The sequence below is a fragment of the Glandiceps talaboti genome, chromosome 22 (genome assembly GCF_964340395.1).
Source record: "Glandiceps talaboti chromosome 22, keGlaTala1.1, whole genome shotgun sequence".
In the NCBI taxonomy this organism is placed as follows: domain Eukaryota; kingdom Metazoa; phylum Hemichordata; class Enteropneusta; family Spengelidae; genus Glandiceps; species Glandiceps talaboti.
This window is the reverse complement of record NC_135570.1, coordinates 939362-955826: the sequence shown is the minus strand read 5'-3', so window position 1 is coordinate 955826 and position 16465 is coordinate 939362. Positions and strand designations below refer to the sequence as shown.

The window sequence follows — 16465 nt, the reverse complement described above, 5'->3', positions numbered from 1 at the left end:
CAGATTCTCCTCTTGACTATAAGATACATCGTGGCACTTGACCAATGTGTGAAGGCGCCCGGTCACCATGTACCTTATGAACTAACTCTCTCAAGACTATAAGATATGTCATGTGGTTCTACCCTCACTGGCCTGCAGGAATTGACCGATGTGTGAGGGTACCCCGTCACCACATACCTTACAAACTAATTCTCCCCTCACTGGCCTGCAGGTACGTATTGACCAATGTGTGAGGGTGCCCCGTCACCACGTACCTTACAAACTAATTCTCCCCTCACTGGCCTGCAGGAATGTGTGAGGGTGCCCCATCACAGCATATCTTACAAACTAATTCTCCTCTACACTGTACTATAACCCTGAACCAATTTAACCTAACAATACTCAATGATTCTATTACCTAGATAATATGTTCTGTACAAAACAAGTTTTGAATAACAAATATATAAGAAACATAATTTACTCCAATAAGAGATACAAAATTCTCTTTTTTAAAAAAATACCCTGTATAAAAAAGTGACACTGAATAAATAACATAAACAAAGTAACAACTGCTGAAAATATGTAAAATAGGTAATTTGATATGCATATCTTTTTGTTATACCAATGCCAACATTAATTATTCCTTGTAATGTTTCAACTTATTACTTGTGAGGCCTAATAAAAAAAATTGCGTGGTTACACTTAATTTTAGAATAGGTGGGGTAGGTAGATTTTTTATTTTATTTTATTTTTTTTTTCTGTGTCATTGTTTTCCAAATGGTCTCTGTGTTGTTTATTTCTTCCTATCAGATGTACAGCCATTACAGATTGGAATAATAGTTTTAGAGTGTCTTTTTAAGTTGATGTCAGTTTCCACATCCACTATTTCTCATGAGACCACAATTTTTTGGGATTTTTATTATTTTTTTCTTGAATAAGTAAAAAAAAGTTTAGGGTTGGCAGTGAAAAGTTAGGTGGGGTCGGGTAACCGGAACCAAACAATTATTTTCATTCGTCCTGATGTGGAATGATATGATAAATGCAGTTTTATTCACATTTATTGCGATCGGAATGACCGACCTTTCTGATATAACTAGACACAGCAATTCTGAATAAAAACAAATTACTGCTGTTCTTTGCAATCAATGTAGTCTAGATGCTACCTGTGGTATTGAATCATCTCATCACCTTGTCTAACTCAATGACAAATTATGAAGTAAAAGTTGTTCATGCAAATGAAACCTCTGCCTGTTAGAATGATGTGTAAACAATGTATAAATAGCATCCTGATACAAATATACCATATTTGGACATGTTATAACTGCCTCCAGTAAACACTAACGGGGAGAATTCTGCGATTGATTAACATGGGGATGATGACTGATTGGGTAACTTAGATTGAATTTAACCTTTCATCTCAGGAATTCACTGGACTAGACTTAAAGAGAGATCTAGAGATTCAATGCCATGGATAACACTAGACTATGATCAATGTTACCATAGCTACCCGTTACCATAGATACCCACAACTTTTGCAACAAAGCAGATAAGAAACATAGTGATATGGACTAAACAAGGAAGTGGCATATGGTAATAATGTTGAAATGGAAATACAGGTACCAAGAGTAGAATACACCCTTCTGTGACCTCATACTGTAGATGTGAACACTTTTTGATGATGTCACTGGATTTTGTGCACCTTTTAAATAATTACATCACACTGATAACAGAAGTTACAGCTACTGAGATTTTCTTGAAATTTGTACACATGTAATGTATTCAGAGGTATGTGTTTTTGTTAAGTTGGTAACCATGGTAACACAAGGGAAAATATGGTAAAACTGGTATACTTTCCCCATAATGCATTTCATAATTTTGTTTGATAGCCACACTCACGTACCTGAGTAAACTAGGTAGATTTGACCTACCTACTGCAGTCGTAACAAAAACACTAATTTAATCAGTGGTTAGGCCTAACAAACAAGATTGTGTGATTCCGATTACACTCAATTTTAGAATAGGTGGGGTACATAGATGTTGCATTATTTTCTATATATATATATGTATTTTCATCTGTGACTGTCTAGTTCAGGTAGATATGTGTTCCTTTGTTTTCCATATGATCTCAGTGTTATTGATTTCTTCCCATTAAATGTACAGCCATTACAGATTGGAAGAACAGTTTTATATTGTCTTTTCAAGTTGATGTCAGTTTTTGCATCCACTATATCTTGCGAGACTTCATAGTGTTTGCAATTTTATAATTTTTTCTTGAATATGTAAAACAAAGTTTAGGGTTGGCAGTGAAAAACTAGGTGGGGTCTGGTAACCGGAACCAAACAATAGTGTTTATCAGGCCTTACAGTACACTTTTTCCAGTAACTGTTCCACAATTGGCAGTATCTTGATTCAAGGTACCTTGCCCAGACACATTTTAATAACATTACCAATGACTCTCATGATGACCACAGAGGGCAGTCTTACAGAAAGAAGAGTCTGTCTGATAATTCATGAGATGGTTCCTTGTGAATGTTCTGTCCTACCAGGTAAGCTAATTTGTGAGCATACTGACACGGTGCTGGTACACGAACAGTGCCTGGCCAGTTGTAGTATAGATGGGTCAACTTATATGATAACCTGGAAGTAAAACACATCAAATATTACAACATTTCTGATGTATGGTCTTCACATTCACTGACAAATTGGAAATAAAAAATAATTAATGTTACAATATTTCTGATGTTTAGTCTTCACATTAAAAGACAAATTTTCCATAATGATACAATTCCCCAACAAAGTGCACTCACATACCTGAACTTTCATCTCAGCTACTGTAAGTATTGGACACTTAGAAACCAATGCCCGGTTGCAGTCAAAAATTTAGGCAAGAAAAACAGTTGTCCGGCAGTTATACAAACTGTTGAACAAATAATGATCTTATCTACTCCCTATCAATCCACTGATCAGCTATAGCTATATGGTGATTGACAGTTGTGCCAGGTTTGGTTGAAATGGACTCATCGGTATCATACGGCTGTCCACAGACGGGTGGACAGACACAGGTTGTTACCATAGCCCCCTCCAGGTGATGCCCATTGAGGGCTATAATGATATTATCTAATTCCTATGAATCCGCTGATCAGTTAGCTCTAACGTGGGAACCTGGGATTGAATCATGGGCCTTTATATTGAGTCTCTATATTACAATGATTTTACAGATATTGTATAAATTGAGGATTTTTTATGATGAAAATGGCCATCACACTATCTACAAGAGGAAGACAAGTCTCAAGAGAAGTTACCCACACACCTCTCAATTCCTTAACGCTGTTTTTTCTCAACTTGTGGTTTTTTTGTGTACAAACAAATATCCCACTGGTAGAAAGAGGATTAACTACTTTATTTCTGTGCAACTAATGAATGAAATAGTTGGATGGACAAACCAATCGCATTATAGCCCCTCGAGGCTATGCCTGAAAAGGGGTGAGGCAGGAGCTGGTTATATATTGAATTAACTTACCTCTGCATGTGGTCTGGTTTAAGATTGGAGCCATCGTAGACTACTATATAGTGAGTAGGTGAGACTGTACCTTGGCGTACATGTTGACTAACTAGGAAATAGTCATACCAGTTGTTCATAGTCACTGTGTGATCCATTACAAGACCAGGTCTAGGGTTGTCAAACTGTCCATTCTGTGGTGAGAACAAATGTCATGTACATTACAGTGTTCAGGGTTACAACAATTAACAATCAGATAGTGAAATATTGTCATTTCGGACAGTAAATACTTACAAACTATGGGTGTTATGGGTTGTATCACTGACGGACGGAACACTTGGGTATTACGGGTTGTATCTTTGATGGATGGAACACTTACAAACTCTGGGTATTATGGGTTGTATCAGTGATGGATAGAACACTTACAAACTCTGGGTATTATGGGTTATATCAGTGATGGGTTGAACACTTACAAACTCTGGGTATTATGGGTTATATCAGTGATGGGTTGAACACTTACAAACTCTGGGTATTATGGGTTGTATCAGTGATGGATGGAACACTTACATATTCTGCAAAGATCCTGGTATTAATTCTCTTCTGTACGACTACTACGGCTAGTTTAGGATCATAAGTTTCACCAAAGTGACCAAAACATTCCTTTAACTGTGTCACTTCGTAGTTGCTAACAAAAGTTAACTGACCCTCTCCAACACCATCACGAAACACAATAATACGATCTGGAAGTGTATGGTTAACCTGTAATAAAATAATAGATATATCTACATGCTAATAAAGTACAATAGTTATATAGGTACCAGAGATTACTTGCAATTATGTATGCACATACTAGTGGTATTTACACTGCAGTGCAATACTGAAAAAATCACTGCATACCTGCATGCAAACAATATGCAATAGAGGTTGTGATCGTTCTTTGGACACGAAAGAATGTGACCATACAGTATAACACAGACACAGACACACAGATACACTACACTTACAACATTTAGATACAGACAGACAGAATGATAGATAACCCAAGGGGTTCTGTTGTTTTGGAAGACTTCATACTATAGTGATTTTGCTATGGTTGGAGAACCCCAGTAACAGAGATGGGGAAATATGGTAAAACTGGCATTAAAGGCCTAACAGAATTTGGTTTTTATCCTACATTGAACTATTGGTCATCACCCCCCCCCCCCACCCAAGCACCCACACACACCCACACACACACCCCTCCACCCACCCACACCCACACACACACCCACCCACCCACACACACACCCACCCACCCACCCACACACACACGCACACACACACCCACCCACCCACCCACACCCACACACACACACACCCACCCACCCACCACCACCACACTTAAACAAAAACACTCTATTTAACGAAGAGAAAATTATGCAATACATTGGCAATAAATTCACCTCATGGTATTTCCTGAGTGCAGCAGTCAAACATAGTTTGAGACCATCCATCAATTCCTGCTGGGGTAACTGGAGGCAAACCCTGGAAAACCATCTGGTCAGGGAACTAGTGATCAAATAGGAATTCAAAAGACATCATAAGTTTCATTTTATGAGCATGATCATTTCAACAATCACCTGGTCTTGGTATAATTAGATGTCATTCCCCTATACTTTTCTTCGTTCAAGCAAAGGAAAATACAAGTGACCTAAGGGGCCTTTGTCACTGCAAGTCGCTGGACGAGTGGTGACAACCCTTAGGTCACTAGCATTTCCGGCTGAATGAAGAAAAATATCAGAGAATAACATAATTATACCAGCACTAGTAATATCACAGAAAAATCAACATAAACAGTGATGAAGACGCATGTTGTCGTGACATAGAACAAGCGACCTATCGGTCAGAATAGCTCCGCTGTTTTTTTTTTAATTTAATTTTTTATTTTGGTGACATGTAGAAGTGGTTCAGGTCTTCAGCTCTTCGAGTCACTATGCAGTTTTGTTTTAGCGATGCAATAAAGTGGTTAGTGGTTTCATATGATGTCTCACTATAAAACACATTTTACACAGAAGTTGGTAATGTATTGTACTTTTATACCATAGTCACCATTTTATAACAAAAATCTACTGTTATGAAAAATTGCACAAAATCTCAGAAAAAAATGACTGGGAAATGCACACAAGAAAAAGAAAAAAAGAGGATTTTGAGGTTGGCTATAAGTAATTCCAGTGTCTTACAGCTGTAACCCTGGAAAATTTTAATGAAGAATGAAATAAACTAGGGATCTAAAATATTTGAGGCAATTTGAATTTCAATTTTCTAACAAATTTACAAAGTCAACAACATTCAACTTGTTCTAGTTGTGGTAGATATATATAGGGAAGAAATGTATTAATCGCCATCTTAGTTTCCGTACGGCGACAATCTCAAGTACCCGGAAGAGAGTCATTCTCAGCCATACGTTACAGTGGTAACACTCGTTCATGTTCGGTTACCTTTCACAAAGAAAACACAACGAAATGGTTGAAATGATCTTTTTTTAATTTCTTTTCATCACAACAACAAAATCTGCGTGATCAAAAGTGTTGTAAACTAAACCAGAAAGAATTATCGGACTGGCTAAACTTCCCGATGAACTGGAAGGTCCTACTACTTCCAAGTAAGCCTCGATAGTACTATAGTACGTGAGAAAATCGTCTCAAACTAGCGATACAACTTTCAAAATATAACTTGACATGTCTTCATTTGTTAGAGTTATACAATTCAAGACGGGTTTTCACTCGAAAACAACAATTCTGTGAATAATGACAGTGACACTCTGAACGCAGCGATTTCTCGGACGATGTTACCACTGTAACGTATGGCTGACAACGACTTGCTTCCGGGTTAGTCCCTCGTGCATACGGGTGGATTGTCGGCGATTAATACATACATGTACATCGTCTGATATTTTAATTCACAGTGTTTTTTGTGACCGGCGCCTGTCAGCAGACTCTGCCATTTTTTTCACCATTCCATTGTATTTAAACCTTGTACTTGACATTTCGCAATATTTATAATTCTCAACAAAATACCTCAACATGCCTCACTTCGCTCGTACTCAAAGCAGCCCCGCACGTAGTCCTGCTTGCATACGGAGGAATTCGGGACTCACATTGTCCCTCCCCCTCCGGTGTTTAGAGTCAAGTCAGTAATACAGACTCGTGCACCCGAGGACTACCCCGCGCGGTATGATCACTGACACTGATGACATGATGAGAGAGAACCTTTTCGGATTTACATGTAAAACGGGGAAAGATACGCAAAACATAATGCAAAGTCTGAAATTAAAGTTGTAATTATTTTAATTATTTTTACTTGCCAAATATTTGCATTTTGGAAAGGCAAGACACGTTCATGTCGTTTAACTTTACATGTGAACTGTCGGCCATATTTAAACTTCAACCGCATGCCTGGCATGCCCTTCCTTACGCAAGTTGTCTGAATTCTGGTTCACTGTCATTCCAAATTGCACGACAATATAGAATTAACCACAAGTTACATGTTATCTGAAAACATCACACTTTTATAGTGGGTCTGAAGTGTGATTTTAGTGAGTACTAAGAACGTCCTGTGTTGATACTCAAGATACTTGCTGTGGAAAATCGCTCGGTCGAATGAGGTCACCTTCAGCTTCTGGTCGAATCAGGATAGAGTATGCAAATGAGGATGTTGCGGATTGGCTGATAATGTAGAAGGGTGCAGAATTGGATTTGAAGTTTACAACCCTGTTTCGAACAAACGCTTGTCATTTGGGCGCCCAATGCGTAGAATTATGACTATAGCACATATTACATTGCTTGTTTGACGTCAATAGTGTCTTTTGAAAAGTGGCAGTTTACTTAAAGTCTCGTCGACTGATTTCCAATATGGCGTCGGTCATTATGCTCATTAACATATTCATTTTTTTTTCAAATTACAAAAAAAAAATCATAAAAAATAAAAATGAGGATGTGCTGACTTGAAATTAACAAATCTGAGTAAGCTACCCCCTGCGCATCAACACGCCAGATATCAAAGCAATCTAATAAGAGGTTTTCAAGGAGTTGATGAAAATGACATTTTATGAAAAAAAATCATAAAAAATTGAAAATGGCACAGATCAACTTGGCATGAACAAATCTGAATAGCCTCCCCCCAGGGAACATGCACACCAAATATCGAAGAATTCCGACTGTCACTTATGGAGTAGATAGTAAAAATATAAAAGTTTGACGGACACCTATGATTCACTCTACTCTCTATACCTCAATACCCACCTATACCTAAAGCTACGCTTTCAGCTTTCGCTGACAGCGGAGCTAACAACCAGAGTATATATTCAATATTTTCGTTCAACTTGGCTCGTGCATGGTGTAATTAAGTGAAAATCAGTGGATTCAAAATATCAACAACCACTGAACATAATACAAGACTTACTTGTTAGTACTGGCAACCATAGCACATACTAGTAGACACTTACTTGTTAGTACTAGCAACCATAGCACATACTAGCAGACACTTACTTGTTAGCACTCGTACCCACAGCACATACTAGTAGACACTTACTTGTTAGTACTAGCAACCATAGCACCCACTGATCTGCTTCCATGTGTAGCATCATGGTAAACATCAATACCAACTACCATCAATTGTTTCTGTAGAGATCAAATACAGATAACATGACTGCTTGCATGCAACTACGGGTAAAGTGTTTATCACAAACACTGGTCATAATACAATTGCTTTTGGTAAGATTAGAAAACCTATACGTACCAATGGTATTTCTAATGCCCAGAGTTCTCCACCCAGCTTACAGTTGATCTGAAGAGCAACTTTCTGTGTCACGGATCGAAGCTTCTGTTGTTGGCTAATAGTTCGGGAAATGATGACCTACCAAAAAGACACAACAAAGGCATTCAAACAATCTACTTTAACTCGTATTCCATCTTACAAAAGTTTGGTTAGAGTCTTCATCAATTTAGAATGATGCACTTTCACATAAATGTTTTCCATGAAGAACTCAAAATGGTATAAAATGAATATTAATGGTTAATTATATTATACTTTCTTAACCCTGGACTGTAAGAAATCTAAGTTGCCACTGCAGAAATTAGACTGTCAAGATATGTCAAGTCCCCCCCCCCCCCCTCCCCTCCTCACTGGCTGGCTCTATCCATGAAAGAAGCTGACTGATGTGTGAGGGCGCCCCGTCAGTGTTCTTTACAAACTATGCAGAAAGTGGAGTATATCGATTTAAGTCTGTCACATAACAATCACATCCTACCAGGTACCCATTTATATAGTTTGCTGTACTAAGGTATAATGGTATATATTTCACTAGAGTTCAGGACAAAGTATGAAATTCTATGTAAGTTTTACCAGATTTTCTTCTGTTACCTGGGTTACCAAACCTTAGCACACACACTAGTTATAGCAGGCATACCTGTGATGGAACCGGTGACTCTATACAGCAGAGTTTCTTAATAGCATTGTATCTGTCATCACGAGATGTGGGGAATATTATCACAACCATTTGGATCTAAGATGTAAAACAAATTCAAAGACAAAAGTTTCATTATTACGAATGTAATTACAGTCGAGTTACTTCTACTGAGGCTGAAATATACAAATGACACAGTAAATAGCATACCTATGTTGGCTTTGTCTATCATCACAAAACATTTCCATAGAAACCAGAGACACATGATTAATCAAACATGTTCTTGTAGACTTTCCCGGATGGTTCTCAAGTACATTTTTGTCGCGTCATTTCTTACCTGTTCATTCTAACTTTACCATGTAGTTCTAGTTCTCCGGTATGTTTCAGTCCCGTCATTTCTTACATGATCATTCAGAATGTCCCTAATGGTTCTCAGGTATGTTTCTGTTGTCACCTCTTACCTGTTCATTTAGACTTTCCCTGATGGTTCTCAGTCCTGTCATACCTTACCTGTTCATTTAGACTTTCCCTGATGGTTCTCAGTCCTGTCATACCTTACCTGTTCATTTAGACTTTCCCTGATGGTTCTCAGTCCTGTCATACCTTACCTATTCATTTAGACTTTCCCTGATGGTTCTCAGTCCTGTCATACCTTACCTGTTCATTTAGACTTTCCCTGATGGTTCTCAAATACGTTTCTGTCCTGTCATCCCTAAGTTCTAACTGCAATGGGTTGTTGACACGTATTCCCATAGGAGGGGCAACTTTCTTCATCATCTGTATATAGTCCATGGCTCTGTTTAAGTCTCTCTTGGTAAAGACAACCATCCAACATTGAAGGTGAACCTAAAAATTAAAAGATACCAGGAAAACATCACATTACGCTAATATAAGCCTTTCACTTCCTGTTACCTCAAATAAATCTAATCCACCTAGGTATGTCATAAAAATAATGATGTGATCTTTTGGTCGACATGACTTCCCCTCCTGTTGGTGAATTAACTTCTACTAGTACCCATTTCGACTTACTGGTGTAATCACAGATTCTCTGGTTGCTTCTCTGCCCCAGTCAGCTTCAGGAGATGCAGTGATAGTTTTATTCTGAAAAATTATCTTCTCCTGTGGCAAGGTACGGGCTTCAGTCTATATTAAGAAATGAACATAAATAGTTAGTCAAGTCAGTGCGTGAAATTTAATTCAAACCTCTTAAAAAAAGCCAACTCATGGTACGAAACTAGTCAAAGATTCAAACCGTATTGTACTAAATTACAAGTAATAACAGATTTCACATAAACAAAACGATTACATTTGCATGCATGCATTTATGCAATGATTGCAGTAATTCAACTACCAATACTACATATGCAAGCAATCATTGTAACACATGTAATAATCTACAGCACGTAGACAATACATGACTTGAGACAAATATACGACCTTTCACCTTTAGACAACATATGACTTTTCACCTTTAGTATGTCCATGTCAAGTTCAAGTCCCCATTTAGCCAGTTCATTGGTTGCTTCAGGTGATGATTCAATATTCTCCATAAATTTCCTCATGGATCTGACTCTCTCTGTTGGAGATATCCTAGTGTGGCTTGCAATGTCCTGACAAAATATAAATTCATACGAAATATGAAATTGTACAAATTATATGATACATACAAATGATTTCAGGTTAGGGGTGATGAGGGAAAGTGAGAAAATAAATGGGCAATGGGATCAGTGAGATGGGATGGGGGGAGGGGAGTCATCTCATCTCTGTTGGAGTTACACTTGCTTGCAATGTCCTGATGGAATATGAAATCTTGTACATTGCATGATGCAATAATACATACAAATTGTTTTACAGTTCAGGATAAGAAGGGTCATGTACATGGAGAGGAACAAGTGTGTCAAATTTACAGGACAATAAATAGTTGCGGGGGGGGGGGGGGGTGTTGTGTTGGAGTGACATACAATACATAAAATGTAAGTCTTATAACATTGGCTAATTCTGGAATAAGGCAAATAACTTCCATCCCCTCCCATACCCTCCCTTCCTGACCCTAAGTCCTGTCTTATTTCATCAGTGAGTCCTGTATCCTCCCTAAGACCTGTCTCATTTGAGTCCTGTAAGATTGGAATGATACAAATAACTTCCATCCCCCACCTCCTACCCCTATCAAACTCTACCTTTATAACTCTGAAATCATCTCATTTCATCTTGGAGTCCTGTATTAATGACTAATTCTGGAATGAGATAAATACTTTTTATCCCCTACCCCTACCACTACCACTACCACTGTTCAACCAACTCTACCTTTATAACTCTGAAATCATCTCATTTCATCTTGGAGTCCTGTATTAATAACTAATTCTGGAATGAGATAAATACTTTTTATCCCCTACCCCTACCACTACCACTACCACTGTTCAACCAACTCTACCTTTATAACTCTGAAATCATCTCATTTCATCTTGGAGTCCTGTATTAATAACTAATTCTGGAATGAGATAAATACTTTTTATCCCCTACCCCTACCACTACCACTACCACTGTTCAACCAACTCTACCTTTATAACTCTGAAATCATCTCATTTCATCTTGGAGTCCTGTATTAATGACTAATTCTGGAATGAGATAAATACTTTTTATCCCCTACCCCTACCACTACCACTACCACTGTTCAACCAACTCTACCTTTATAACTCTGAAATCATCTCATTTCATCTTGGAGTCCTGTATTAATGACTAATTCTGGAATGAGGTAAATACATTTTATCCCCTACCACTACCCCTACCACTATTCAACCTACCTTCATAACTCTAAAATCCTGTCTCATTTCATCAGTAAGTCCAGTCAGATTAGATAATTCTGGAATGAGACATATCACTTCAGCTTCTCCATCTTGATTTCTTCTCTTAGGTCGACTAATCAGCAAAGGTTGTTCAAGATCCTGTATCTCTTTATTGTAGGCTTTCCTGTAAATCACAAAATCACAAAGTTTATTTTATGGCATTTAGAACGTCAGCAAAACCAACCTGAATTCAAGAAAGTAGTTCAACTTCAAGAAAAATGCTAAAAAGTTGAAGAAATCATCACCTGTTCTTTCATCAAGTTTTCATCATTGCATATAGAGTATTATTTAATTAAAGACGTGGCCATTGTGTTGTCAACAGACAGTTATCTGGTGAATATTTATTTGAAATGAAGATGCTTTTACTAATATTTTAGATTCTGCATTGTCTGCAACTTTGGCACTGTATATTTATTTATTCACAATTTTTTTTGCAGCATTTTCTATTCAAAAATATATTCCATATATGCTCTACATATTCCATATTTGGACAATATAAATCCATATATGGTCAATATCTTCCACAGCTGGACAAATTACTCCATATATGGTCAATACATTCCATATATGGTCAAAATATTGCAAACAAGGCCTCATCAAGTTACACACATATATGAAAAGAGATATCAATCAAGTTTACAACTTCAGTTAAAAACTTACATGTAGTAATCTACAAATGTCATTTCTTCTCCCTGATGTCCATAGTTAAATTTAGACAATGGATTCTTATCCCAGGCGATATCATCTATGCGGTATGTCTTATTATTGTATCGTGTAAGTACAATATTACCAACTAGCTGACGAGTACAGTCTTCCTGAAATGAGTTGGACTTCCGATATAGGCTGTACCTGTTGGTGTACAAAACAGTAATGGTGTGTATTAACAAGATGTGGGATACCGTGCCATCACTGTGTGTGTGTGTGTGTGTGTGTGTGTGTGTGTGCATGCGTGTGCGTATGTGTGTACATGAGTGTGTTTGTCTGTGTATCCAAATCTTTGTTTTTACTTGTGTGGGTATACCTACACATTTCTGATGGTATGGTTTCCATGGATCCAAATATCCAAAACAAAGCAAGGCTATACTGTATGTTTACTACAACAATAAATGCTTAAGGTCTATCAACGATTAAGACTATACTCTAGTACATTCTCATGTCGCAGTACTTTATGGGAGACATCAGTCAATAACAGCACACCTAAGAATACTTACATAAAGTCGAGTACATTCTCATGTCGCAGTACTTTATGGGAGACATCAGTCAATAACAGCACACCTAAGAATACTTACATAAAGTCGAGTACATTCTCATGTCGCAGTACTTTATGGGAGACATCAGTCAATAACAGCACACCTAAGAATACTTACATAAAGTCGAGTACATTCTCATGTCTTAGTACTTTATGGGAGACATCTGTCAGTAATAACAAACCACCTTCATACTCTCGCAGTGAAGTAATATATCCTGGCCAAATTTCTAACCTGGAAATTCATCAAATGAGATGTTAATCTAGAGATAGGGATAGCTTTCAGATTAAACAATTATAGATCAAGACATTATAATCTAGAGGTGAAGATAGCTTTCAAATAAAACATGTAATTACACATCAAGACATTATGTGTAAATAAATCTATCCGCACTCAAAAAATATTTCAGCAGCAATGCAGAATCAGAAGTACTACATTTATAATAAAAGTCGCCACTAATGCTAAGATGGAAACTATGAGTCTATCCTAATTTGCATATCACAAATTGTTAATGGCCCAAGACTCGATCCCAATTCTCTATGCTTTCAGTAGAAAATAACTTCTCTCTGATACATGTATATAGTAATTCTATATAAAGATTTCATGAGATAATGTTTAAACTTACTTGTGTTGTGGCACAGAGACAGCTTTGTGTGGATCATAGTAATGTCTTGATACTTGCTTCATATCTAAGATTCTCATTATCCTGTACATTATCAATAGTTATTACAATGTTAGATTCTGTATGAGTACAAACAGTACAATTTTCTATGACGATTGTTACAATTCTTGGCAAAATGTTACGTTGTTCCAAAGTGTAGCACAATACAAACTGCTAGGGCAATTGTTACAATTCCTGACACAAATGATAACTTGTTCCAAAGTGTAGCACATTAGTCATTGCTATGACAATGTTTACAATTCAAGCACAAACGATACAAAAAACCATAAAGTAACAAATTTTGACCATTTCGGTCAAAAGTAGTTGGCTTGTTGTATTTCAAACGAACATTATTGGATTAGTGTTCACATCATCACATAACGTCATGAGAGTATGTAAACATGAATCTGGGTTCCTTTATTTCAACTTTACACTTACTTCCTAAAGATAACGTTATATGGCTGCAAACATTCTTCAGGTCGTAATATCTTGGTTAGTCCCACTCTGATCACTACTTCACTATTATCAGTTGGACGATTTGATCTCAATATTGTAGTCTGTAATAAAAACACGACACAAGTTTCTGTAAATCTCATCTACGACAAGTCTTGTTTACGGACGATGTTCCAGTTCCAAGATGCATTGCGTGAGATGACGTCACTTGTGTTCTTAGATTTAGTCTTGTTTTGTCTTTATTACATTTGAAATAACATTATTATCAGGATATAATGGAAAGACATGTTGACCTCTTTGATTATGAGTGATTTTATAGAACAATGACTAAATGTCATCAATGACAGACAGTGACTTTAGGTGATCCCAGGGTATGGTCAGGTGACAACCATCCCCCTGAGAAGTATGTGCAAACCCCTCAGCACATACACAATACACGGCATTGCATGGAGAGACGTGCAATGCATCTTGGAACCAGCAACAGGTCTATTGGCTTACTTGGATGAATATAATTGAACAGAAAGATTTCAAAGCACATACTGGAAAAAAGTGAGGTAAACAATAGGAATTTTCAGAACTGAACAGTAGGATTTTGAAATCTGAAGTCATCACTTTGCTGAAATTCATTTCCTCACACAACATTTAGACTATAAGATATATTGCGTTGTTCAGCCCTATCAGGCTTCTAAGTTGCATTGTTCAGCCCTATCAGGCTTCTAAGTTGCATTGTTCAGCCCTATCAGGCTTCTAAGTCGCGTTGTTCAGCCCTATCAGGCTTCTAAGTCGCGTTGTTCAGCCCTATCAGGCTTCTAAGTCGCGTTGTTCAGCCCTATCAGGCTTCTAAGTTGCATTGTTCAGTCCTATCAGGCTTTTAAGTTGCATTGTTCAGCCCTATCAGGCTTCTAAGTTGCATTGTTCAGCCCTATCAGGCTTCTAAGTTGCATTGTTCAGCCCTATCAGGCTTCTAAGTCGCGTTGTTCAGCCCTATCAGGCTTCTAAGTTGCATTGTTCAGTCCTATCAGGCTTTTAAGTTGCATTGTTCAGCCCTATCAGGCTTCTAAGTTGCATTGTTCAGCCCTATCAGGCTTCTAAGTCGCGTTGTTCAGCCCTATCAGGCTTCTAAGTCGCGTTGTTCAGCCCTATCAGGCTTCTAAGTCGCGTTGTTCAGCCCTATCAGGCTTCTAAGTCACATTGTTCAGCCCTATCAGGCTTCTAAGTTGCATTGTTCAGCCCTATCAGGCTTCTAAGTGCCGAGTACTGGCTAATAGCATGGAATGAATTTCATATCTTACAGACAACAAACAATATTTCTACATTCAAAAATAAGAAAACAGACTTATCAAAAGATAACTCACAGTTTCTTCTAGTCTACGAGGAAGGAATAAAATACTGCCATCAAAGGCTTTCACTTGTCCAATCACTTCCCTGTGTACATTCATCAACTGAAATCGCATACTTTTACTGTCCACTTGAGGTGCAAAAGACACGGCATACTGGTAGATTGCGTCAAACTTACATTTCATACGAATGTAGTTACATGCAACCGATGTCCTACGATGAAAATACAAAAGATTGATAATGGTAGCATGACGTACAAATGAATGAAAGATAATTTCACAAGATGTGCAAACTTTGAAAAATGTTGCTCTTAAATTTTCTGACGTTTACAAAAAAAGTTAAGACAATAAAAGATTAGTTTACATGCGATATGTAGGTCCTCATCAAATTGATCAGAGTTTTTGCAAAGTTTGAGAAACCCTCAGTTACAGGATGGGAGAAATCTGGTAAAACTGGTGTAGTTTCCCTTACACTGTATCATAATTTTGAGTGGGAATCCAACAAAGTAATTTGGAAGCTGAGGTAGACTTGATCTACATAGCACCCACATAGAGTGTAATGTGTCACCATGGTGAAAACATCTGAAAGTAAGTTACTGATTTACAAAAACACATATAAACACAGCATATAGTATGAACTCACGGTCTGCCAGTTTTTCCAGTTTTGGAAACTTTTTCACGCTGTTCTTGTAACTTTAACTCTTCGAGTTCCTTTACTGGTGCCTCTACAGAAGGTTCATGCTTCTGTCCAGTTTGTGGTTGTGAAGCATCACCAGCACCTGTGACTGGACGGGGCATTTGAGCTGGAGGTGATGTCATACCACGTCCTATACCAAGTCCTGTCAGACCTCGTCCAGCTGGGGATTTGGGAGACTCTGTTGCCATGGGAGCATCACCACCTGGAAATGAAGAATGTTCACTCATGGTCATTGACACAAATTAAGTATGTTAGGGGGTATATCCCTATTAGGTATGTTAGGGGGTATATCCCTATTAGGTATGT

General features: G+C 37.7%; 1 protein-coding gene across 1 annotated transcript; it reads right to left on the bottom strand.

The window, feature by feature from the left end:
* Nucleotides 1–2191: 2191 nt before the first annotated feature.
* LOC144452378 (piwi-like protein 2) lies at nt 2192–16090 on the bottom strand. Its single transcript, XM_078143470.1, has 17 exons — nt 16068–16090; nt 15481–15676; nt 14111–14229; nt 13637–13717; nt 13132–13245; nt 12425–12613; nt 11723–11888; nt 10391–10531; nt 9951–10064; nt 9579–9767; nt 8925–9020; nt 8255–8371; nt 8048–8136; nt 4921–5026; nt 4046–4237; nt 3500–3672; nt 2192–2616 (listed from the first exon to the last, which is right to left on the bottom strand). Exons 1-17 carry the CDS (start codon nt 16088–16090, stop codon nt 2460–2462), a joined length of 2262 nt encoding a protein of 753 aa, XP_077999596.1. The 3' UTR covers nt 2192–2459.
* Nucleotides 16091–16465: the final 375 nt, after the last annotated feature.